This window comes from Gopherus flavomarginatus, chromosome 2, assembly GCF_025201925.1.
Source record: "Gopherus flavomarginatus isolate rGopFla2 chromosome 2, rGopFla2.mat.asm, whole genome shotgun sequence".
NCBI classification, from domain to species: domain Eukaryota; kingdom Metazoa; phylum Chordata; order Testudines; family Testudinidae; genus Gopherus; species Gopherus flavomarginatus.
The window spans coordinates 302,052,441-302,075,766 of record NC_066618.1 but is presented as its reverse complement, the minus strand read 5'-3'; the positions used below and the strand labels follow the sequence as shown (position 1 = coordinate 302,075,766).

The following is a 23,326-nucleotide window of genomic DNA, read 5'->3' as shown; positions in this document are numbered from 1 at the left end:
CTCAGCTCTGGCCGACCCTCTGTCACCTGGCACCTAATGGCCAGGCCCTTCCCCCCGCAAGGGGATGCTAAAGGTGGGAGAGAACAAAGAGATCAGGTGACCTCCTGGCCCGGGAAAGAGACAAAGGCCAGAGTGGAGGGGCTGGAGGAAGTTTCAGTCTGGAGCTGGCTGGGGTCGAGGAGTGAAGTGCAGATGTGGGGGTCTGGCTCACTGCCCCCCAGAATGGACCCGGCCGAGGGGTCCGGTTCTCTGTACCTACAAGCTCTGTTTTAGACCGTGTTCCTGTCATCTAATAAACCTCTGTGTTACTGGCTGGCTGAGAGTCACGTCTGACTGCGAAGTGGGGGTGCAGAACCCTGTGGCTTCCCCAGGACCCCGCTGGGACAGGCTCACTGTGGGAAGCGCACGGAGGGGCAGAGGATGCTGAATGCTCCAAGGAGAGACCCAGGAGGTGAAGCCGTGTGAGCTTCTTGCCCTGCAGACAGTCTGCTCCAAGGGAGAGGAGGCTCCCCAAAGTCCTGCCTGGCTTTGTGGGGAGCAGTTCCAGAGCAGCACCCAGGGACTCCGTGACAGAGGCAATGCAGGGTGACAGGGGGGCAGAGTGAAGGGGGGCTAGAAGCAGTGCAGGGTGACAGGAGAGCGGGGTGCCAGGGACAGGGTGACAGGGGGGGCAGAGGCAGAGCAGGGTGACGGGGGAGCGGGGTGTCAGGGGCAGGGTGACGGGGAAGGGTAGAGGCAGTGCAGGGTGACAAGGAAGCGGGGTGATGGGGGAGTAGGGTGACAGGGAACAGGGTGACAGGGGGTAGAGGTAGTGCAAGGTGACGGGGGGTAGAGGCAGTGCAGGGTGATGGGAGCAGGGTGACGGGGTAGAGGCAGTGCAGGGTGACGGGGGAGCGGGGTGCCAGGGACAGGGTGACGGGGGCTAGAGGCAGTGCAGGGTGACGAGGGAGCGGGGTGATGGAGTGGGGTGACAGGGAACAGGGTGATGGGGGGTTGAGGCAGTGCAGGGTGACGGGGGAGCAGGGTGACAGGGAACTGGGTGACTGGGGCTAGAGGCAGTGCAGGGTGATGGGGGAGCAGGGTGATGGGGGCAGGGTGTATGTGTGTGGGGGGCTCCCCTTGTTGAGAGCCATTGGAGGAGGCTCCCCTCAGGCCGGCCTGTGCCGTGTGCCAGGTACAGAACAAACTGACTCCTTTGGCAACGTGACGTACGCGGCACTCCCCACGTGGGGCCAGGCGTATGGGCCCAGAGCTCCAGTCCAAGGAGGGGGTGAGGCCGGGCGGCTCCCCCAAGGCACAGCGAGACCCCTCGGGGGTCAGGCCCACTGCAAGATTCGCCCTAGAGACACCGTTCCAAAGCTGGGGCCAGGCACTGCGCCTGTGGGTCCGGGAGGGGGTGGGTGGGGGGGGTGATGGGAAGGGGTACTCCGGAGGGCCCTCTGCAGTGGGGAAGGGGGCAGGGCACTCACAAGGGCATCTCACAGTGGGGGGAGAGGGAAGGAAGGAGGCAGGGGGCTCTCCCGAGGGCCCTCCCCAGCAGGAAGGGGGACTGACGAGGGGACCCGCTGCAGGGGAGCGGGACGGGAAATGGGGATTGACTCTCGTGAGGGCCCCCAGCAGCTGGGGGGGTTGTCACTTACAAGGGCGTCTTGTAGCAGGTCCTCGAGGCGTGTCACGGTGATGGTGCGGTCGCACGAGTATTTCTTCTTCATGCTCTCCTGAGTCTTTCTCAGGAACTCCTCTGCCTCCTTCACGTCTGAGAAGAACTGCGGGGCGGGAGGGGTCAGCACCTGCCAGCCCCATGCGGGGGCCCAGGCCAGCCACCAGGGGCGGGCTCCTCAGCGCCAGGCCGTGGCCCCCGTGGGCGCAGAAAGCTGCAGCTATTTACTGATCCACGCTGGACCCCACCCACGCCTGCCTGGGGAGGGGAGCAGGGACAGACGCCCAAGACAGATGCTGCTCAATGAGTGAGCCCTGCCAGGGGGTGGGGGCGCCTCACTTCCCTGCCAGGTGTTCCACTCGCTGGCAGGTGCCCATCTCCCCCCCCCGGCACCCCGCCAGGCACCTCGCCTCCCTGGCTCCCCCCCCGCCAGGCACCTTACCTTCCTGGCCCCCTGGCCCCCTGCCCCCCTGCCAGGTACCTTGCCTTCCAGGCCCCCTGGCACCGCCAGCACCAAGCCCCCCCCACCAGGCACCTCGTCTCCCTGGCCCCCCCGCCCGGCACCTCGCCTCCCTGCCCCCCCCCCCAGGCACCTCGTCTCCCTGGCCCCTAGGCCCCCCTGCCAGGCACCTTGCCTCCCTGGCCCCCCAACCCCCACCAGGTCATAGAATCTCAGGTTTGGAAGGGACCTCAGGAGGTATCTAGTCCCACCCCCTGCTCAAAGCAGGACCAATCCCCAGACAGATTTTTGCCCCAAATCCCTAAGTGGCCCCCTCAAGGATTGAACTCACTTGGCAAGTGCCCACTTCCCCCCGGCAGTCTCCCCTGCTCCCTAGCACCCGCTCCCCGCCCCCTCAGGCCAGGCCCTACCTGGAAGTAGGCCGTGTTCTCCTTCAGATGAGCCTCGATGCAGCAGCACAACTGGAGCATCCAGCTCCACTGGGTCTGCAGAGCCGCCTGGAAGGCCTGGAACAGAATCAGTGTGACTCTGGGCTGAGCCCCGCGGCCGCCCACAGGCACCCGGAGCCCTGGGCAGGGAAACGTAGGCGGCACGGGGCCCCACACTGGGATGGGAGCCAGCCAGAGCCCCAGACATCCGCACCCTGGGCCCTCCACTGGGATCGTCGGGTTCTCGGAGCAGGGGCAGTTCACGGCCACCCAGCCTCTCAGCACGGGAGAAGGGCAGGTCTTCACCACCCGACCGCCAGGTGCCCAGCGAGAATGGGCCCTGCGCCTGGCCTCACCCGGCGCCCAGCGAGAACGGGCCCTGCGCCTGGCCTCACCCGGCGCCCACCCGGCGCCCAGCGAGAATGGGCCCTGCCCCTGGCCTCACCCGGCGCCCAGCGAGAACGGGCCCTGCGCCCGCCCGCCAGGTGCCCAGTGAGAACGGGCCCTGCCCCTGGCCTCACCTCCATCGCCCACCCGGCGCCCAGCGAGAATGGGCCCTGCCCCCGGCCTCCCTGGCGTCCAGCGAGAACGGGCCCTGCCCCCGGCCTCACCCGGCGCCCAGCGAGAATGGGCCCTGCCCCCGGCCTCACCCGGCGCCCAGCGAGAACGGGCCCTGCCCCTGGCCTCACCTCCGTCGCCCACCCGGCGCCCAGCGAGAATGGGCCCTGCCCCCGGCCTCACCCGGCGCCCAGCGAGAACGGGCCCTGCCCCTGGCCTCACCCGGCGCCCAGCGAGAATGGGCCCTGCCCCTGGCCTCACCCGGCGCCCACCCGGCGCCCAGCGAGAACGGGCCCTGCCCCTGGCCTCACCTCCATTGCCCACCCGGCGCCCAGCGAGAATGGGCCCTGCCCCCGGCCTCACCCGGCGCCCAGCGAGAACGGGCCCTGCCCCTGGCCTCACCTCCATCGCCCACCCGGCGCCCAGCGAGAATGGGCCCTGCCCCTGGCCTCACCCGGCGCCCAGTGAGAACGGGCCCTGCCCCTGGCCTCACCCGGCGCCCAGCGAGAACGGGCCCTGCGCCCGCCCGCCAGGTGCCCAGTGAGAATGGGCCCTGCCCCTGGCCTCACCTCCATCGCCCACCCGGCGCCCAGCGAGAACGGGCCCTGCCCCCGGCCTCACCCAGCGCCCAGCGAGAACGGGCCCTGCCCCTGGCCTCACCTCCATCGCCCACCCGGCGCCCAGCGAGAATGGGCCCTGCCCCCGGCCTCACCCGGCGCCCAGCGAGAACGGGCCCTGCCCCCGGCCTCACCCGGCGCCCAGCGAGAACGGGCCCTGCCCCCGGCCTCACCCGGCGCCCAGCGAGAATGGGCCCTGCCCCTGGCCTCACCTCCATCGCCCACCCGGCGCCCAGCGAGAATGGGCCCTGCCCCCACCTCCATCGCCCACCCGGCGCCCAGCGAGAATGGGCCCTGCCCCCGGCCTCACCCGGCGCCCAGCGAGAATGGGCCCTGCCCCTGGCCTCACCTCCATCGCCCACCCGGCGCCCAGCGAGAATGGGCCCTGCCCCTGGCCTCACCTCCATCGCCCACCCGGCGCCCAGCGAGAATGGGCCCTGCCCCTGGCCTCACCTCCATCGCCCACCCGGCGCCCAGCGAGAATGGGCCCTGCCCCCGGCCTCACCCGGCGCCCAGCGAGAACGGGCCCTGCCCCCGGCCTCACCCGGCGCCCAGCGAGAATGGGCCCTGCCCCCGGCCTCACCCGGCGCCCAGCGAGAACGGGCCCTGCCCCCGGCCTCACCTCCATCGCCCACCCGGCGCCCAGCGAGAATGGGCCCTGCCCCTGGCCTCATCTCCATCGCCCACCCGGCGCCCAGCGAGAATGGGCCCTGCCCCCGGCCTCACCCGGCGCCCAGCGAGAACGGGCCCTGCCCCCGGCCTCCCCGGCGCCCAGCGAGAACGGGCCCTGCCCCCGGCCTCACCCGGCGCCCAGCGAGAACAGGCCCTGCCCCCGGCCTCACCTCCATCGCCCACCCGGCGCCCAGCGAGAATGGGCCCTGCCCCTGGCCTCACCTCCATCGCCCACCCGGCGCCCAGCGAGAATGGGCCCTGCCCCCACCTCCATCGCCCACCCGGCGCCCAGCGAGAATGGGCCCTGCCCCTGGCCTCACCTCCATCGCCCACCCGGCGCCCAGCGAGAATGGGCCCTGCCCCTGGCCTCACCTCCATCGCCCACCCGGCGCCCAGCGAGAATGGGCCCTGCCCCCGGCCTCACCCGGCGCCCAGCGAGAACGGGCCCTGCCCCCGGCCTCACCCGGCGCCCAGCGAGAATGGGCCCTGCCCCCGGCCTCACCCGGCGCCCAGCGAGAACGGGCCCTGCCCCTGGCCTCACCTCCATCGCCCACCCGGCGCCCAGCGAGAATGGGCCCTGCCCCTGGCCTCATCTCCATCGCCCACCCGGCGCCCAGCGAGAATGGGCCCTGCCCCCGGCCTCACCCGGCGCCCAGCGAGAACGGGCCCTGCCCCCGGCCTCACCCGGCGCCCAGCGAGAACAGGCCCTGCCCCCGGCCTCACCTCCATCGCCCACCCGGCGCCCAGCGAGAACGGGCTCTGCCCCCGGCCTCACCCGGCGCCCAGCGAGAACAGGCCCTGCCCCCGGCCTCACCTCCATCGCCCACCTGGCGCCCAGCGAGAATGGGCCCTGCCCCTGGCCTCATCTCCATCGCCCACCCGGCGCCCAGCGAGAATGGGCCCTGCCCCCGGCCTCACCCGGCGCCCAGCGAGAACGGGCCCTGCCCCCGGCCTCACCCAGCGCCCAGCGAGAACGGGCCCTGCCCCTGGCCTCACCTCCATCGCCCACCCGGCGCCCAGCGAGAATGGGCCCTGCCCCTGGCCTCACCTCCATCGCCCACCCGGCGCCCAGCGAGAATGGGCCCTGTCCCTGGCCTCACCCGGCGCCCAGCGAGAATGGGCCCTGCCCCTGGCCTCACCTCCATCGCCCACCCGGCGCCCAGCGAGAACGGGCCCTGTCCCCGGCCTCACCCGGCGCCCAGCGAGAACGGGCCCTGTCCCCGGCCTCACCCGGCGCCCAGCGAGAACGGGCCCTGCCCCTGGCCTCACCCGGTGCCCAGCGAGAACGGGCCCTGCCCCCGGCCTCACCCGGCGCCCAGCGAGAACGGGCCCTGCACCTGGCCTCACCTCCACGGTCTGCCTGCCCGGGTGCTCCTCGTGCAGCAGCCTGTCCCCCGTGCTCTGGATCTCCTTTATCTTGCGCTCCCGCAGCTCCAGCTCCCGCATCAGCCCCTGGTGCGCAGCGGAGACAGGGAGCAGCGGGTGAGCGTGCCTCAGGCTGGCGCAGCCCTTGGCAGAGTGGCTGGAGCTGCGGCTGCATGCACAGGCCTGAGGTGTGTCCGGGGTCCCCCCGGGGGCAGGCCCCTCCCCAGGGACATGGGGCACCCATGCAGAGAGCTCAGGGCACAGCAGCAGCCCTGCAGTCAGAGCTGGGCCTGTCTGTCTTGGGGGTCAGGAAAAGGGGCTCCAGGCGTCGGAGGAGGGATTAGGGAGTATGGGGGGATGGGGCCTTGCTCCCTGGCAGGGCAGGGGATCCAGCTGGGGTCCTGCCTGCCCCAGAGGGCAGCAGCCATATCACTGGGACACTCACAGCGAGCCTGGGCAGAGCCGCAGACAACACCCGCAGGCCACAGCCCCCTGGACAGGAGTGTAGGTCCCTGCTTCCCCATGGCGCTGAGCACCCCCTCCACTTCCCCAGCCAGGCCTGCCCACAGCCCCTTCCCCTGGGAATGCCAACCAGGCCAGGCAAGTCTCTGCCAGCAGCCGTGCGGGACACACGCAGGCCTGGGACGCAGGCTGCACTGGGCGGGGGGGAGGGGGCAGCCCCGGGGCAGTACCGAGTAGTTCTCCTTCTTGGCCGTCATGTTGGGGTTGCGATCGCTCCAGTCGTAGTTCACCTCCTCCTCTTCCTTCTCGTTCAGCCACATCAGCTCCCGGGTGGCGGCGCTCACGAAGGCCTGCAGGCTCTCCAGGTGCCGCAGCCGTGCCTTGGAGGCGTTCTGGGGGCACACACGGGCGTGGGGGGGGCGCGGGATAGCACCCTTCCCCACCCACGCCTCGCTGCTCCCCGCAGGCCCCCCTCCCCTCTTCACCCCCACAGCCCCCCCTCACACAGCCCCCTGCCTCGCTGCGCCCCGCAGGCCCCCCTCCCCTCTTCACCCCCACAGCCCCCCCACACACAGCCCCCTGCCTCGCTGCTCCCCGCAGGACCCCTCCCCCCTTCACCCACACAGCCCCCTCCACACTGCCCCCTGCCTCGCTGCTCCCCGCAGGCCCCCCTCCCCTCTTCACCCCCACAGCCCCCCCTCACACAGCCCCCTGCCTCGCTGCGCCCCGCAGGACCCCTCCCTCCTTCACCCACACAGCCCCCCCTCACACAGCCCCCTGCCTCGCTGCTCCCCACAGGACCCCTCCCTCCTTCACCCACACAGCCCCCCTCACACAGCCCCCTGCCTCCCTGCTCCCCACAGGACCCCTCCCTCCTTCACCCACACAGCCCCCCTCACACAACCCCCCTGCCTCGCTGCTCCCCGCAGGCCCCCTCCCCTCTTCACCCACACAGCCCCCCCCACACAGCCCCCTGCCTCCCTGCTCCCCACAGGACCCCTCCCTCCTTCACCCACACAGCCCCCCTCACACAACCCCCCTGCCTCGCTGCTCCCCGCAGGCCCCCTCCCCTCTTCACCCCCACAGCCCCCCTCACACAGCCCCCTGCCTCGCTGCTCCCCACAGGACCCCTCCCTCCTTCACCCACACAGCCCCCCTCACACAGCCCCCTGCCTCCCTGCTCCCCACAGGACCCCTCCCTCCTTCACCCACACAGCCCCCCTCACACAACCCCCCTGCCTCACTGCTCCCCACAGGACCCCTCCCTCCTTCACCCACACAGCCCCCCTCACACAGCCCCCTGCCTCGCTGCTCCCCACAGGACCCCTCCCTCCTTCACCCACACAGCCCCCCCCTCACAACCCCCCTGCCTCGCTGCTCCCCGCAGGCCCCCTCCCTCCTTCACCCACACAGCCCCCCTCACACAGCCCCCTGCCTCCCTGCTCCCCACAGGACCCCTCCCTCCTTCACCCACACAGCCCCCCCCTCACAACCCCCCTGCCTCACTGCTCCCCGCAGGCCCCCTCCCTCCTTCACCCACACAGACTCATAGACTCATAGACTCATAGGTCAGAAGGGACCAATCTGATCATCTAGTCTGACCTCCTGCACAAGGCAGGCCACAGAACCCCACCCATCCAATTTTATACAACCCCTATCCCAGGACCGAGTTATTGAAATCCTCAAAAATGGTTTGAAGACCTCAAGCTGCAGGGAAACCACCAGCAAGCAACCCGTGCCCCACGCTGCAGGGGAAGGCGAAAAACCTCCAGGGCACCTGCCAATCCGCCCTGGAGGAAAATTCCTTCCCGACCCCAAATATGGCGATCAGCTAAACCCTGAGCATGTGGGCAAGAGTCACCAGCTAGCACCCAAGAAGGAGTTCTCCGCAGCAACTCAGTACCCATCGCATGCAACATCTCCCCGCAGACCATTGAGCAGACCTGTCTGGTGGTAATTCAAGATCAATTGCCCAAATTAACGATCCTATCATGACATCCCTCACACAGCCCCCTGCCCCACTGCTCCCCACAGGACCCCTCCCTCCACCCACACAGACCCCCCTCACACAGCCCCCTGCCTCGCTGCTCCCCGCAGGACCCCTCCCTCCTTCACCCACACAGCCCCCCTCACACAGCCCCCTGCCTCGCTGCTCCCCCCAGGCCCCCCTCCCCTCTTCACCCACACAGCCCCCCTCACACAGCCCCCTACCTCGCTGCTCCCCACAGGACCCCTCCCTCCTTCACCCACACAGCCCCCCTCACACAGCCCCCTACCTCGCTGCTCCCCGCAGGACCCCTCCCTCCTTCACCCACACAGCCCCCTGCCTCGCTGGTCCCCCCAGGCCCCCCTCCCCTCTTCACCCACACAGCCCCCCCCACACAGCCCCCTGCCTCGCTGCTCCCCGCAGGACCCCTCCCTCCTTCACCCACACAGCCCCCCTCACACAGCCCCCTGCCTCGCTGCTCCCCACAGGACCCCTCCCTCCTTCACCCATACAGCCCCCCCACACAACCCCCTGCCTCGCTTCTCCCCACAGGACCCCCCTCCTTCACCCACACAGCCCCCCCACACAACCCCCCTGCCTCGCTGCTCCCTGCAGGACCCCTCCCTCCTTCACCCACACAGCCCCCCTTACACAGCCCCCTGCCTCGCTGCTCCCCACAGGACCCCTCCCTCCTTCACCCACACAGCCCCCTGCCTCAGTGCTCCCCACAGGACTCCTCCCCCCTTCACCCACACAGCCCCCCTCACACAGCCCCCTGCCTCGCTGCTCCCCACAGGACCCCTCCCTCCTTCACCCATACAGCCCCCCCACACAACCCCCTGCCTCGCTTCTCCCCACAGGACCCCCCTCCTTCACCCACACAGCCCCCCCACACAACCCCCCTGCCTCGCTGCTCCCCGCAGGACCCCTCCCTCCTTCACCCACACAGCCCCCCTCACACAGCCCCCTGCCTCGCTGCTCCCCACAGGACCCCTCCCTCCTTCACCCACACAGCCCCCTGCCTCAGTGCTCCCCACAGGACTCCTCCCCCCTTCACCCACACAGCCCCCCTCACACAGCCCCCTGCCTCGCTGCTCCCCCCAGGCCACCCACCCCTCTTCACCCCCACAGCTCCCCTCACACAGCCCCCTGCCTCGCTGCTCCCCGCAGGACCCCTCCCTCCTTCACCCACACAGCCCCCCCCCCCCATAACCCCTCTGCCTTGCTGCTCCCTGCAGGCTCCATTCACACAGTCCCCCACCCCCTCCACAGGCCCCCTTCCCCTCTTCACCCACACAGCCCCCCCCACAACCCCCCTGCCTCGCTGCTCCCCGCAGGACCCCTCCCTCCTTCACCCACACAGCCCCCCCCACACAACCCCCTGCCTCGCTGCTCCCCACAGGACCCCTCCCTTCTTCACCCACACAGCCCCCCTCACACAGCCCTCTGCCTCACTGCTCTCCACAGGACCCCTCCCTTCTTCACCCACACAGCCCCCCCCCACAACCCCCCTGCCTCGCTGCTCCCCGCAGGACCCCTCCCTCCTTCACCCACACAGCCCCCCTCACACAGCCCCCTGCCTTGCTGCTCCCCGCAGGACCCCTCCCTCCTTCACCCACACAGCCCCCCTCACACAGCCCCCTGCCTCACTGCTCCCCACAGGACCCCTCCCTCCTTCACCCACACAGCCCCCCCCCCCACAACCCCCCTGCCTCGCTGCTCCCCGCAGGACCCCTCCCTCCTTCACCCACACAGCCCCCCTCACACAACCCCCTGCCTCGCTGCTCCCTGCAGGGCCCCTCCCCCCTTCACGCACACAGCCCCCCCTCACACAGCCCCCCGCCTCGCTGCTCCTCGCAGGCCCCCCTCCCCCCTTCACCCACACAGCCCCCCACCGCACAGGCCCCTTTCCTCCCTTCTCCCACACTGCCCCCCCCACACAGCCCCTCGCCTCACTGCTCCTCACAGGCCCCTCTCACACAGCACCCCACCCCCCTCCTCCCCACATACCTCCCTCCCCCTTCCCCCACAGCCCCCGGCCTCGCTGCTCCCCATAGGCCCCCATCCCCCACCCATCCCACCATTGCTTCCTAGGAGCCTCCCCCCAGCCCCCTACACCCCCCGCCAGGCCGGCCCCTCACCAGCAGCTGGGCGTACTGCAGGTCCAGCTGGCCCAGGCAGTCTCGGTAGGCGCTGCGTGGGCCGGGCGAGAGCTGGGCCTGTGGGGAGAGAGCAGTGAGCGCGCGGCACAGAGCTGCTGACCCCCACTGGCGCCCTACAGGCCTGGAGCACGGGACGTGCCGCAAAACCCCATCGCCAGCTGTGACGTTATGAGTGTGATATAATATTTCATTGAAAGGTGACAGGGCCAGAAAGAGTTAATTACCTCCTAGACTGACCTGACCCAGGGCCGAGCTTTAGAGACTGGTTAGGAAAATCTGTAAATGAACAGAGCTTTGAAATGCAGCCCGCATTGTTAGAGGTAGAAGGGTAGATGTTTGCTCAGGTCTTGGGGGGTCAGCAAACAAAGCTTGTCTATCACTAGAGCTTTGATTCAAAGATCAAAAAAGGAATATTACCATTTAAGAAGACACTGGAGTGAAATAGTATTATTGCCTATGTGTCTCTTTGAAGGTTGTGGTCACCTGTATCTGAACTGTTAATGGATAAATTCCCCTGTGCTAATTGCCAGGATGGTTGGGAGAAGGACAGTTAAGCCTATTGTTTTCTCAGGCCGAAAGGCTGCTGGAAATGTATAAAAACCCTGGGACACAATCCTGCTTTATCTCAGATCTGCTTTGGGTTTCAAGAGGGGGAAACCTTAAGCCACAAGGATTGAGATCCCCAGTCACTGACTGGAGCCACCCTGAATATGGACATTGGACTATAACCTCTGGACTAGTTAAAAAAGGACGTTTGGCAACTACAAGCTCATCTCTGCTACGTATCTGAACCTCAAGAATTGAATTCAAGTCTGTCTGTATATTGATCTTTTAACGAACACTTTCTATCTTTTTTTTTTTTAATAAATTTTAATGTAGTTAATAAGAATTGGCTGTAGTGTGTATTCTGGGTAAGATCTAAGTTATAATTGGACCTGGGTGTGTGGTTGATCCTTTGGGGTTGGAACAACCTTTTCTTTTATATGATGAAGTAAGATTTTCAAGAATCATCATCATATCTGACGTGTGTCTGGATGGAGGCCTGAGGCTGGACACTTTAAGGGAACTGCGTTGTTTGGACTTCGGAATAACCTGTATGGTAATATAGAAGCTGTTCTGTGCTGGCTGGTAAATCTAAGTATTGGAATATCCACCAGCGTTTGGGGTTTGTCTGTCCCGTTTTGTTTGCGATTCACCCTGATTGAGTGACCTCAGCTGGCTCCCACAGGCAGCACTGTCACACCAGCCCTGCGCAGCAGAGGGCGCTCTGCAGACCCAGGACATTGCTGTGGGGTGGGGGTCTCCCCAGCAGGCACTGCAGCCCCAAGGCAGCGCTGTGGGGAGGGGGCTCTGCCCAGCGGGCACTGCAGCCCCAAGGCAGCGCTGTTGGGTGGGGGTCTCCCCAGCAGGCACTGCAGCCCCAAGGCAGCGCTGTGGGGAGGGGGCTCTGCCCAGTGGGCACTGCAGGCCCCAGGACAGCGCTGTGGGGTGGGGGTCTCCCCAGCGGACACAGCAGCCCCCAGAATAGCGCAGTGGGGAGGGGGCTCAGCAGGGGGCACTGTAGGCCCCAGGCAGTGCTATGGGGAGGGGGCTCAGCAGGGGGCACTGCAGAGCCCCAGGACAGCGCTATGGGGTGGGGGCTCTGCCCAGCAGGCAGGCTGGCCCCAGGACAGCGCTATGGGGTGTGGGCTCTCCTCAGCAGGCAGACTGGCCCCAGGCAGCGCTGTGGGGTGGGGGCTCTCCCCAGCGAGCAGGTTGGTCCCAGGACAGCGCTATGGGAAGGGGGCTCAGCAGGGGTGCTCTCTTTTGGAGGAGTCTGTCATACTGGTCTCTGCAAAGAGCGCCGTGCGCTCTAGGGCACCATGCTGGTGTCACTCACTCACTCTGGGTGAGATGGGTAAGTTCCCCCCAGCTCGGACTCCCTGATCCTGGCCCACCCCAGGGTGCTTCCCCCAGTGCCTACTGGCCTTTCCGCTCAGGAAGCAAAAGCCTCCCGTACCTGTGTCCACACGGCAGCCTCAGGTCTTGCCTGCCCTGTGCCCCTGCAGGGGGCTGCAGCTGGCTGGGGGGGCATGAGCAGCTGCCGGTGCCATGGTGGCTCATCCGCTGGGCATTAGCCCTTGTCAGATGGGCTAGCACAATGGGGCCACACCAGGCACCGTCCCTGCCAGGCACCCTGAGTTCCCGTGACTGGGGCAGACAGCAGGAGAGGCGGGTGCTCTCTGACTCCCTGGGGTGGAGTTGCTTTCAGTACGACGTGTTAACTCCACCGACTGCCCCGCTCTGCCGTAAACAGCACAAGACTTGATAGGCCTGAGGGGGGATCAAAACCTCTCTGGGGGAAGAGGGGCCCTGGGCTGCGGCAGGATGTCTCCCCCTCTGCAGGTGGTTGGGAACCCCCGTGTCCTGGGGACACGCCGGCTCAGGGGGCCATGCTGCGCCCTGGGCACCAAGCTGTGGACAGCTCCTGCGTCCCCCCGAGAGGGGGCTGCACTGCCTTGGCGGGCATGGGACCCCATGAACACAGCCCCTGGCAGGGCTCGCGGGGGGGGGGTGACCCCAGCATGCGGAGAGCAGTGTCTGACAAACCATGTTCCATGCCTCCCGGGCCTCAGGCCAGGCTGCCTGTCCTGCCCAGCCCCTTCCCCTGCCTCACCTCGTCGGCCCGCGCCCGCTCGATCTTGGCCCGGAACTCATCGATGGACTGGTGCAGGCCCCGGTGGCTGCCCAGCTGCGACTCCACCGTGGGCAGGTCCACACCCCACTCGGCACTGTTAAGCCGCCTCTGGTTCTCCTGCACCCAGGCCAGCAGGCCCTGCAGGTAGCGCAGTGTGACGTCGTCCAGCTCCTGCCGGGGCCGCTGGCCAAGAGGCAGGGCCACCTGGGCGGGCTGCTGGGAGCCCGACTTCAAACGCAGGTTGTACTCGGTGCGGATGGCGACCAGGCGCTCGTGCAGGCGGTACACCCTGTGGGCAGAGAGGAGGGGGGCACATGCTGGGGCACAGATGCTGCCAAACCAGAGGGAGATGGAGGGCCAGTACAGAGCAACATGGGCAGCTGAGGTGGTAGCAGCCCCGGGAGGGGCAGGTTCTGGCTGGCCTGTGACTGAGTGGGAATTATGCATAATATTGTGTGTGAATGGTGTGTGTGCCTCAGTTTCCCCTATGAGAGGCAGGGTTAACCGGGAGGGGGGGGAGGTTGTTTCCTCTGCAGAGAGCCAGGTGTGACTGATGCCGGGCTGTCTGGGGCCAGGACCCATGGAGAGCCCGGCAGAGACAAGGCCACGCCAATTACCCAGATATTTGGTACCTAGTAACCAAAGGCTTGTCTACACTGGCAAGTTTTGTCACCAAAAACTGCCTTTTGGCGACAGAGCAGCAAGAGCGGCCACGCTACAGGGGGACGTTTGTCACGAAAAACGCCCAGTTCTGGCAACAAAAAACTTCCACCCCAAGAGAGACACTTGTCTTTTCCCCTCCCTTTATTGTTGTCATAGCCCGTGTAGACGCTGTCGATCGTTTCATTGACAGAACTGGCTTCCACCCGCAGCTCACGACGCGGCCCTCATTGCTCTGCCCAGTGTTTTATTCTCTGCTGCCCTGCAGGCAGGCGCCCTCCCCTGTCAAAGCTCTGGGAAGCACCTGTGTGCTGCTCCCTTTGGGAACAGACAAAGAGCAAACCACGGGCCTGCTCCTGTCCTGCCCGGCACAGGAACACAGCGGCTGGCAGACTGCGGTGCGGCTTTGCCACCCCTCCGCACAGCCAGCTCACAGAGCTGCTCGGGACGCTGCTCCCAGCAGCGGAGGGGGCGGTGGGAGAACTCGGAGAGAATCCCAAATGGGCAGCGATCAGCTCTCCTTTCCCACACCACTGCCCTGTGGGATACCCCGCCCGGTGCATTGCTGCCCTGTCCATCACCATGTCCCTCAGGCAGGGGCGGAGCTGCGGCTGGCCCCTCCCCTCAGGCAGGGCAGCGATTTGGCAGGGCCCCTACCTCAAGGCAGGGGCAGGGCTGAGGCTGGGCCCCTCCCCCAAGGCAGGGGCGGGCTGCAGTTGGGCCCCTCCCCTCAGGCAAGGGTAGGGCTGTGGCGGGCCCCACCTCTCAGGGAGGGCGGGGCTCTGGCTGGGCCCCACCCCTCAGGCAAGGGTAGGGCTGTGGCGGGCCCCACCCCTCAGGCAGGGGCCGGGCTGTGGCGGGGCCCCGCCTCTCAGGGAGGGGCGGGGCTCTGGCTGGGCCCCTCCCCCAAGGCAGGGGCGGGGCTCTGGCTGGGCCCCTCCCCCAAGGCAGGGGTGGGGCCACGGCTGGGCCTGTTACCTGCGATACATCTGCTCGCCCTGCGGGTGGCGCCCGTCCTTCAGGGCCTGCACATCATTGAAGAGCAGGCGGATCATGGCATCTGCCTTGTCCAGGTCCCGCTCGATCTCGGCCGCCTTCTGCGGCTGCTTTCCGGCATTCAGCAGCCGGACGTCCTGCAGGAGGGAGATGTTAAACACCCCCCATTGCATGCACTGCCCTCCCGAGAGTACCTAGGGGCTGCCCCATGCCCTCAGGCATTGGCCAGACAGCGGCAGGCCTGTCCCGGGGGCCCCGGGTGCCCACCCGGGCTTTGCTCTCACCGACTGCAGCAGGGTGTCGGCCTGGTTCAGCTGCTCCTCGCACACCCCCGACTCCATCTGCAGCTTGCTGACGATGCGCTGCAGCTGCTCCAGCCTATGTGGGGTGGGGTGGGGAGGGGAGCACGGTGAGCAACTGCGCCCTGCCCCCGCCCCCCGGGCACCCCAGCTCCTGCCCAGCCCCCACCCCTGTGCGTGCCCCAGCCCCCTGCCCCCCCCATGCACACCCCAGCCCCCTGCCCAGCCCCCGCCCCTCCTGTGTGCACCACAGCCTCCCACCCTGCCCCCCATGCACACCCCAGCCCCCTGCCCCTCCTGTGTGCACCCCAGCCCCCCGCCCTGCCCCTGCCACCCTGTGTGCGCCTCAGACTCGCCTCCTCCTGTGTGCACCCCAGCCCATCCCCACTTGTATGCAACCCAGTCCTGGTGGCCAGGGCAACCGCAGGCCCCCGGGACGCCACTCCTGCTCTGCCACGTGCCTGTGGGAAAGGCACAGCCCCCCCTTTCGTCCCTGCTGGAGCTTGCAAGCTCTGGGCGAGCCGGGGGCCCAGTGGCACTGCCAGTGGCCAGCCTGCGCTCGGCTCTGTTTGCTCGGCGGGCAGGCAGGCGGGGCTGGGCTTCCTGAGGGGAGGCACCCGGCGGGCCGGTGACTCACCAGCCGTATGGTTCCCATTAAGGGCTGTGAAGCCAGGGCGGGAACACCCTGGCGCTGAGTGTCCGCCAGCAGGAGCCTGGCCTGGCTAGCCCAGGAGGGGAGAGCGCCAGCCCCAGGGATGTTCTGAGCCGGCCCGCCCTCCACTAACAACCCCCTCCCCAGTCTCAGCCCCCCCAATCCCCCTCAGCCAGCCCTTCTCCCCTGTTCCCAGCCCCTCCACTGTCAGCCGGCCCTTCCCCACCCCACCCCCTCCCAGCCCCCCCAGACCAGCCCTTCCCCATCCCCCGGCTCCTGCCCCACCCCAGATCTCCCTCCCAGCCCAGCCCCATGTTCCCTCCCAGCTCCCCCTCAGCCAGCCCTTAGCCACCACCTGCTCCCCTCCCTGTTCCAGCCCTTTCCCGCCCCTCCAGCTCCCTCCCCCCACTCTCAGCCCCATTTTCCCTCCCAGACCCTTCGGCTCCCCCCAGCCCAGCCCTTCCGCATCCCACGTTCCCTGCCAGCTCCTACGGTCCCTCTCAGTCAGCCCGTCTCCCCTGTCCCAGCCCAGCCCTTCCCCACCCCACGTTCCCTCCCTGCCCCTCCCCCCGAGCACTGACCTCTCAAACTCAGCACGAAGCAGCTTCTCGCGCTCCAGAATGGCGACGTGCAGCTTGCCCCACTCCTTCTCCACGTCCAGGGGGTGGTAGCCAGGGGACACTTGCAGCTGCCCGGCCTGCACCGTGCCCTGCGCCGGCAAGAGGGGGCGTTACGTGGACCAGGAGGGCCTCCCTGAGGCAGGTCGGGAGGCCAGCCCCCAATCCACACACGGGGCCATGGAATGGGGGGACATGTGAGGACCAGCCCGCACCTGGCCCTGAGGGGTCTATAGGGCAGCACAGGAGTGAGTTGGCCCCGCTTGGGAGGGCTTTGCTCTGGGCACCTCGAGGGTCGGCAGGGCTGAGGCCGGGCCCGTTGGGGAGCTGGGGATGCAGAGCTGAAGGCCCCTGCCATGCACCCTGCTGGGCCTCACACACCCGCTTACAGCCGGGCGCAGCCCCTGGTGCTCAGGGACGAAGGGCTCGGCACAGCCCCCGGGGGGAAGGGGAGGAGAGCAGCCCTGGCGGCTGTACGTATCGGGGGCTCTCGGGGGCTCACCTCCAGCGACTGGTAAATGACCTTGGAGCGGTTCTTGTCGGCCTCCTTGGCCGGGAGCTCGGTCTCCTTGAACTTGAGGAACTGGCGCCACAGGAGCTGGGGAGAGGCTGGGGTTAGGGCAAAGGGGGGGCAGGGCAGGCCCTGGGGGCAGGAGAGGGGCCCCGTGTGGCTGTAGCACCGGGACCCACCTGTGACCAGCTGCCCAGGGGCTCTGTGCCAGGCGCAGGGTCACCACCAGTAGGGCCCATGCCTGGCCAGCCTCTCCCTAACCCACCATGCAAGGCGTATCCTCAATAGCCCCCGCCCCCACCCCGAGGACACGGCATCCCCCCAGCCAGGGGCTGGGACCTGGAGCTGAGCCAGGCCTGGGGAGCTGGCCCCACACACGGCCACACCCTAGAGCGGCCGGAGCCCACAGGATGGAAGTGGGCTGGGCGGGCGGGTTCTTCTTCACGGCTGTTGACTCACGAGGGGCTGGCATGGAAGGAATGAGTCACGCACCCTCCCCCTGCCTGGGGAGCCCCGTGATCCCCCCCCAGTTTGCTGCCCACTCCCCCGGCTCACCTGCCTTCTCCCTCGCACCCTGGGGCAGGAGCTGGGCCCTGCCAGGTCCCTCCAACGCAGCCTGACCCTCATGGGGCCAGCTGCCCCCTACGCTGGGCTCAGACCCCCAGCTCCTCAGGGAACAGCTGCCAGCGCAGAGACAAACTGGGTATCCCAAGAGCCAGATGCCAGGTCCCCTACGGCCCCAGGGAACCACAGACCCTGCCTCCCCCTCGCTGCCAGCGGAAACCACCCACTCCCCAGGGAGCTCTGGGGGCTTCCAGGCGGCTCCTGGGTGGGGGTGGGGCCTGGGCACCCTGCCCAGCCAGATCCCTCCTGGGAGGCACCTGCAAGCTCCCCACTCATCACTGGGCCCTTTCATCCCCTGCCAGCAGCAGCTGCATCGGGACATGATGAGACGGGACCATGATACAGAACATGTGGCCTGGAGACCATGGCCCCCCGGCCAGCTCAGGCTCTGAATGCCCTACCACCCCCCAGCCCACCCCAGGAGCCTGCTCAGTGCGCAGCCCCCCCGGATCGCACGCCCCCCGCACCAGGACGGGCACTCCAGCATGGCCAGGTACTGCCTGGGCAGCTCCCTCTCCATGCCCAGGCCTGGGAGACAGGCAGCAGCTGAGAAGGCCACGTGAGCTGCTCCTGCCCCAGCAGGAAGCAGGGGGGCCCCCAAGGGCATCTGTAGCGATGGAGCTTGGTCGGCTCAGGGGCTATGCAGCCCGGGGACCTGAGGGATGATGAGAGGTTCCCAGAGCCCCGACCCAAGAATCACCGCTGCAGGGCTGGGCCCCTTACCTCAATCTCCTCGTAGCTGGCTGGCACTTTGCGCTCCTCGAAGATGACAGTGTGACTGTGAATCCACTGCAGCAACACCGTCACCACCTCACGGTACTCCTGCCACCGCAGCTGCAGCTCCTAGGGGACAGGCGAGAGCATGGCCCGGGGTCCCCGCGGCCTCCCCGCCCCGCCCTGGCCGTTCACAGAGACAGCACAGAAATGGATGGGGGGGATTCGGTGGCAGGCAGGAACCGCTGCTCTCCCTGGGACCACTTCAGCTGGAATCACCCCTGGATGGGAACTTCAGTGACTGGCCCATCACCTCCAACCCAGAATTTTCAGTACTGTTTTTATGACCCTATGTGTGCCTCAGCTTCCCCTATATTTCACAGGTTACTCTGTGGGGAAGCGGGAAGGACCATTTGCTCTCAGGGCAGGCTAAGAGACCTGGCTATGAATGTCGCCCGGTTGTCTGAGCCATGATGGGCCATCGGAAAGGACTGGCCCAGCTGACCCCATATCAGTGGAGGACCCAAGAAGACAATGGCAAAGCCAGTCACCAGGACACTGACACCTGGCACCCAAGGCGGGAGGGGGTGGGGAGGGGTTTCCCCACCTCTGCAGGGAGGCTGAGCAAAGACCCCCCAGCTCGAGAACAAATGACTGAGGGGTGAGGTGGGGGGTCGGTGCTGGCTGCTGGAAGGAGCCTGGCCTCTCACCTGGGAACTGCCCAAGGAGGTCAGATGGACGGACAGACAGAGCTGGACCAATGGGGCTCTGGGCTGACCCCACCGGTCTGGGCTTTAACCCGCGTTCCCCTGCTGCATGGCCGTGTCTCCCCCGGGGTCTGGCTCACCTGGACTCACTGGGCAGAGCTGGGGGGGTGGGACAGGAGGGCTGGAGCCCCCAGGGTTCGGGCTGAGGAGGGCGAGAGGCCCCCGGGGGTCTGGCCCACTGAAGGGCTCCTCCCAGACCGCTCTCAAGCTGGGGCCAGGCACTGATCCCGGGGCTCTGTGAAACAGGGGACCCCCCACCCTTCTGCAGAGGAGCGCAGCTGAGCTGGAGACCAAAGGCAGCGACGTCAGGGGCTGGGCAAGGGAATAGGGGGGAGCTCTCTGCTTAGCCTAACTCCCTGGGGTCTCTGCAGATGGCCCCGGCTCCCCCGGCCTGTGGCGCACCGGGCCCCGCTGCAGAGAGCGTGGAGAGTGGGATTACTGGCGTCTCACGGCCTGTCCCTGTGCACAGCAGGGCTCCTGGGCCTCGACAGGCTGGGCACAGGCCAGCCCCAGAGAGGCCGCAGCCCCCAAGCCCCTTAGCTTCCACAGCCCCATACTCACATTGGCCTTCAGGCCAACCGACACGTCGGGCACACGGGGCATAACGTCGTACAGTGACGAGACATAGGTGATGATGGACTTCTCGTCCGGCTGGGGCACGTCCACATCTGGGGGGAGGGGCAGAGCGTGAGCAGCTGTGGTGGGAGCCCCAGCCCAGGGGTCTCCACCTGCAGGGGGCTGCCCCCCGTGCTCATGGGATGCACCCCCAGGCCGAGGGGCTGCTGCACCCAAGGGTTCCCTGCAGGAAGCAGAGCCATCAGGTGGCTGCCCCATGCCAGGGAAGGGCTGTGTGTGTGGCACCTCGTACCTTCAGGGTCCAGCAGGCGCGTTACCCCCAAGTCCCGCTCGGCCACGGTGAAGGCCTGGTCCAGGTTCTCCAGGTTGGTCTGGCGATACACCTTGTTCATGTCGATGAGCATGGGCCTGCGTCCGAGACGGAGCGGGTGAGGGGTCAGGGGCTGGGCATCCTCAGAGTTGCAACCACCACGCCCAGCTTGGAGCCTGCTCTAGGGCTCCACTGACGAAGCGTGGCCCCACCCCCTCCCCCCATATGCCATGCCAGGACTGCGGCAACTGGGACGCCTGGGGGCACCGTCTGGTGAGGCGAACTGCGGGCTGGGCCAGGTCTGTGCCCACAGAGAGCACATCACCAGCGTCCTCCACTGCAGGGGCAGGCGAGCCGCAGCACCGGGACCCCTCGCGGCCAGGCGAGCCGCGGCACTTAACTCTTGCACTGCTGAGGGAAACACGAGACACTGACTCACACCTCGTGCTGGGCTGGCAGCCCCTGATCCCCCCCCCCCCCCCGCCCCGCAAGGTGTCGGCTGTGGGGCTGGGAGAGCTCCAACCAGCCCCCGCGGCTCAGCACAGCAGCTCCCCCCAGTCCCGATGCTCCAGGGCAGAGTGCATCGCCCCTCTCCCCACCTGGCAATCAGGCTGGCTCCTGCCAGCTCCAAGCAAGCCTGGCCCAGGTGGGGACACCTCAGTACGACAGCTGTGCCCACTGAGCCCCTCACAGCAATGGGGCAGCTCCCCTGGCTCGGATGCATGGCAGCCTGCCAAGCCCCACGCCCCATCAGGAGCCACAGCCTGGCAGGGAGCGGGAGCCAGAACGCTGCCCCAAGCCGGCAGATCTGCTCCAGCTCTGCAGATCCAACTACCCCCACCTCACCGCCTCTGCGCCAGACGGCCTGGGGGCCACCCAGGTTCTGTAAACGCGGGGACTTCAACTGAATTATGCACCCTGGGGGGTGAGCTGAAGCAGAACAATCTTTGCCCGTCCCCTCACCAGATCAGCTGCAGCCCCCCAGCCAGTGCAACCTGGCTCCCCTAGCACCCCCCACTGCACCCCGTCTTCACAGCAGCGATGCCCCGGCTGGCGCGGTGCCTACACTTCCTGGAGGCGCAGGGTGGAGTGGAGGGAGTACAGCGAGCTGCTGACGTTGGGGGTCTCCAGCGCAGCGAGGTCAGCGATCTCCTCGCACAGCATCACCACCTGCTCCTCTGCCCCCGTCCGGGACCCCGCTGAGCCGCCCAGCCCGCGGCGCTGCAGCTTCTTCTTCGGCCGCTGCCGCGAGCTCCTCTCCATACTGGGGCCCAAGCCTTCCTCTGCTCGCTGCGCTGGGAGCCGGGACCCGCTGGCTGATCTGCCCGCCCTGGCACTGCGCTGCCGGGACCCGCTGGCTGATCTGCCCGCCCTGGCACTGCGCTGCCGGGACCCGCTGGCTGATCTGCCTGCCCTGGCACTGCGCTGCCGGGACCCACTGGCTGATCCACCCGCTCTGGTGCTGGGAGCCGGGACCCTCTGGCTGATCCACCCGCTCTGGTGCTGGGAGCCGGGACCCACTGGCTGAGTCGCCCTGGCACTGGGGAGCTGGGACCCACTGGCTGATCCACCCGCTCTGGTGCTGGGAGCCGGGACCTGCTGCCTGAGTCCCCCACTCTGGTGCTGGGAGCCGGGACCCGCTGGCTGATCCACCCGCTCTGGTGCTGGGAGCCGGGACCCACTGGCTGATCCGCCCGCCCTCTCCCCGCAGAGTGGAGGCTGTGCTGTGCTGTGCTGTGCTGTCAGCCTCGCGTTCTCCTCCTGCCTCTCCCGGGGCGGGGCAGCTCCTGCACATACTTGTTACACTTACAGAGGAAAGCGGGAGCTGACGTAGGCTCCAGCAGGCCCCCCCCGCCCGGCCTCGGCTCTCAGCCTGGTGCCCCGCAGACCCCCAGCCGAGGGCAGCCCGTGTGCTGGGGATGGGCAGCGCCAGGCAGGCGATGCATACGAGGGTTAGACGCTGGCACAAGCTGATGGGCTGGATCTCGTCTGGGCACTTTGCATTTAACGCAGTCCCCACGCTCCAGGCCCGGCTGAGGGGGCTCCACCGAGCCAACATCCACTTCTCCAAGGGCAGGCAAGTGAGACGGGCCCGATGTGATCTGCCTGCATGCGCTGCCCCCACTCTGCTTGGAGAGCCCCCCTCCTGGACCTGCCCAGCCCACTGCTCACGGCACTGCTCTGGAACCCCCCGTGCAGACTGCAAGGCTGCTCGGGGACCCTGGCAGCAGTTGCGGCGTATCCACTCGGGTTGCTCGCCTGGGGCTAGGTGGCTAGGAGAAGTGCTAGCTGGGGGGGCTGCACCGGCCCCCAAGAGTGTGGGAAGAGAAAACAGTTCCCGGCTCCGGGACTGGGGCAGGGCGCGGCCTGGCTCCACCCCTCTGAACTATCCAGCTCACTGTCCTGACACGCTCCCGCAGAACTCGCTGCCTGGGGCAGCAGGCGCCTGCCAGAGCCGAGCAGGGGCAGGGCACAGCACCCTCGTCACCCTGTCCCGCAGAGCCTCTGCCAGCACGGAGGCAGCCCCAGCCAAGGGGAGGTTGGGCCCAGATCACACAGAGCAGCCGCAGCCCCCCAGGCCCCCAGCACAAGGGAACCCAGCACCCCTGGGCTAGCAGAACAGCGCGTGGGGCAGCCCCTGGTGGCTGGGCACTGACCCTGTGCACGTGCGAGTCCCTGGTCCCCCCCTGGCTCCCACCCTCAGTGCAGGCCATGCCCAGCCCCCGCCTGTCTCTCACTTGTGATGGTGGATGATGGCGTTGAAGAGACGCCCGTCCCGCCAGCTGGTGGTGAAGTTGTCGCAGCGCAGACCCTGGTAGCCCTCCACCATGCGTTGTGACCACAGCAGCAGCTTCTCCTTGGCAGTCATGTCCTCGGACTGCCCGCTCACCTGGATGTCCGAGATCTGGAAGGGACGGGCACATGTCAGCCAGCCACCCTGGCCCTGCAGAGCCCCTGCCCAATGCCCCGCTGGGGCCTCCTCCATCCCTCGGCCCAAGGACACCCTGGGACGAAGCGGGAATGCTCTTAATTTTTCCTCTAAATATTGTGTGGGTGCCTCAGTTTCCCCTATTCATTTCTTAAGTCTCCAGTGTGCATAAATGGCCGACACTTTGTATCCTACCAACAAACGGCCAGGGCCCTTCACCCTGCAAGGGAATAGCTAAAGGTGAACACAGAGGTCAGGTGACCTCCTGGCCTGGGAAAGAGACAAAGGCCAGAAAGGAGGGGCTGGAGGGGGTTTCAGTTTGGAGCTGGCGGGGGATAGGAAGTGAGGGCAGACGTGGGGGTCTGGCTCACTGCCCCCCGGAATGGACCCAGCCGAGGGGTCCCGTTCACTGGACCAACAAGCTCTGTTTTAGACCTTGCTCCTGTCATTGAATAAACCTCTGTTTTATTGGCTGAGAGTCACGTCTGATTGCAAAGTGGGGGTGCAGGACCCTGTGGCTTCCCAAGGACCCCACTTGGGCGGACTCGCTGTGGGAAGTGCACGGAGGGGCAGAGGATGCTGAATGCTCCAAGGAGAGATCCAGGAGGTGAAGCCGTGTGAGC

The 23,326-nt window shown here is 67.4% G+C and overlaps 2 protein-coding genes and 1 long non-coding RNA gene across 18 annotated transcripts in view; 1 reads left to right on the top strand and 2 right to left on the bottom strand.

Moving 5' to 3' along the window:
- Positions 1–23,326, bottom strand: part of PLEC (plectin) — a 162,558-nt gene that overhangs the window by 23,920 nt on the left and 115,312 nt on the right. For all 15 annotated transcript variants that reach the window (XM_050939279.1, XM_050939269.1, XM_050939270.1 and 12 more), the window contains 14 exons: positions 22,513–22,679; positions 19,757–19,872; positions 19,450–19,556; positions 18,131–18,250; positions 16,775–16,870; positions 16,237–16,364; positions 14,989–15,082; positions 14,687–14,841; positions 13,028–13,337; positions 10,351–10,428; positions 6,453–6,614; positions 5,743–5,847; positions 2,531–2,626; positions 1,641–1,766 (listed from right to left, as the gene is read on the bottom strand). In XM_050939279.1, coding sequence (XP_050795236.1) covers positions 1,641–1,766; positions 2,531–2,626; positions 5,743–5,847; positions 6,453–6,614; positions 10,351–10,428; positions 13,028–13,337; positions 14,687–14,841; positions 14,989–15,082; positions 16,237–16,364; positions 16,775–16,870; positions 18,131–18,250; positions 19,450–19,556; positions 19,757–19,872; positions 22,513–22,679 — 1,860 coding nt within the window. The remainder of the gene's footprint in view (positions 1–1,640; positions 1,767–2,530; positions 2,627–5,742; positions 5,848–6,452; positions 6,615–10,350; positions 10,429–13,027; positions 13,338–14,686; positions 14,842–14,988; positions 15,083–16,236; positions 16,365–16,774; positions 16,871–18,130; positions 18,251–19,449; positions 19,557–19,756; positions 19,873–22,512; positions 22,680–23,326) is intronic.
- The window catches only part of LOC127044516 (uncharacterized), a 109,857-nt gene that overhangs the window by 32,700 nt on the left and 53,831 nt on the right, over positions 1–23,326 (top strand). The gene's annotated exons all lie outside the window — the stretch shown is intronic.
- LOC127044495 (uncharacterized) lies at positions 19,885–21,726 on the bottom strand. Of its 2 annotated transcripts, none has more exons than XR_007772498.1 (2): positions 21,412–21,726; positions 19,885–21,370 (listed from the first exon to the last, which is right to left on the bottom strand). XR_007772498.1 is itself a non-coding variant. In XM_050939475.1 (2 exons), the coding sequence occupies exons 1-2, from the start codon at positions 21,567–21,569 to the stop codon at positions 20,837–20,839; spliced, it is 651 nt and encodes a 216-aa protein (XP_050795432.1). In that variant the 5' UTR covers positions 21,570–21,726; the 3' UTR covers positions 19,885–20,836. The 2 variants fall into 2 exon arrangements, 1 of the variants encoding a protein (XP_050795432.1); XM_050939475.1 differs by having other exon boundaries at positions 21,453–21,726.

Coding starts and splice junctions, on each gene's coding strand:
- LOC127044495 (XM_050939475.1), bottom strand. CDS start 21,569: ATGTGCAGGAGCTGCCCCGCCCCGGGAGAGGCAGGAGGAGAACGCGAG. Junction 21,371..21,452: donor GCGGGCGGATCAGCCAGTGG/GTCCCGGCTCCC, acceptor CTCAGGCAGCAG/GTCCCGGCTCCCAGCACCAG.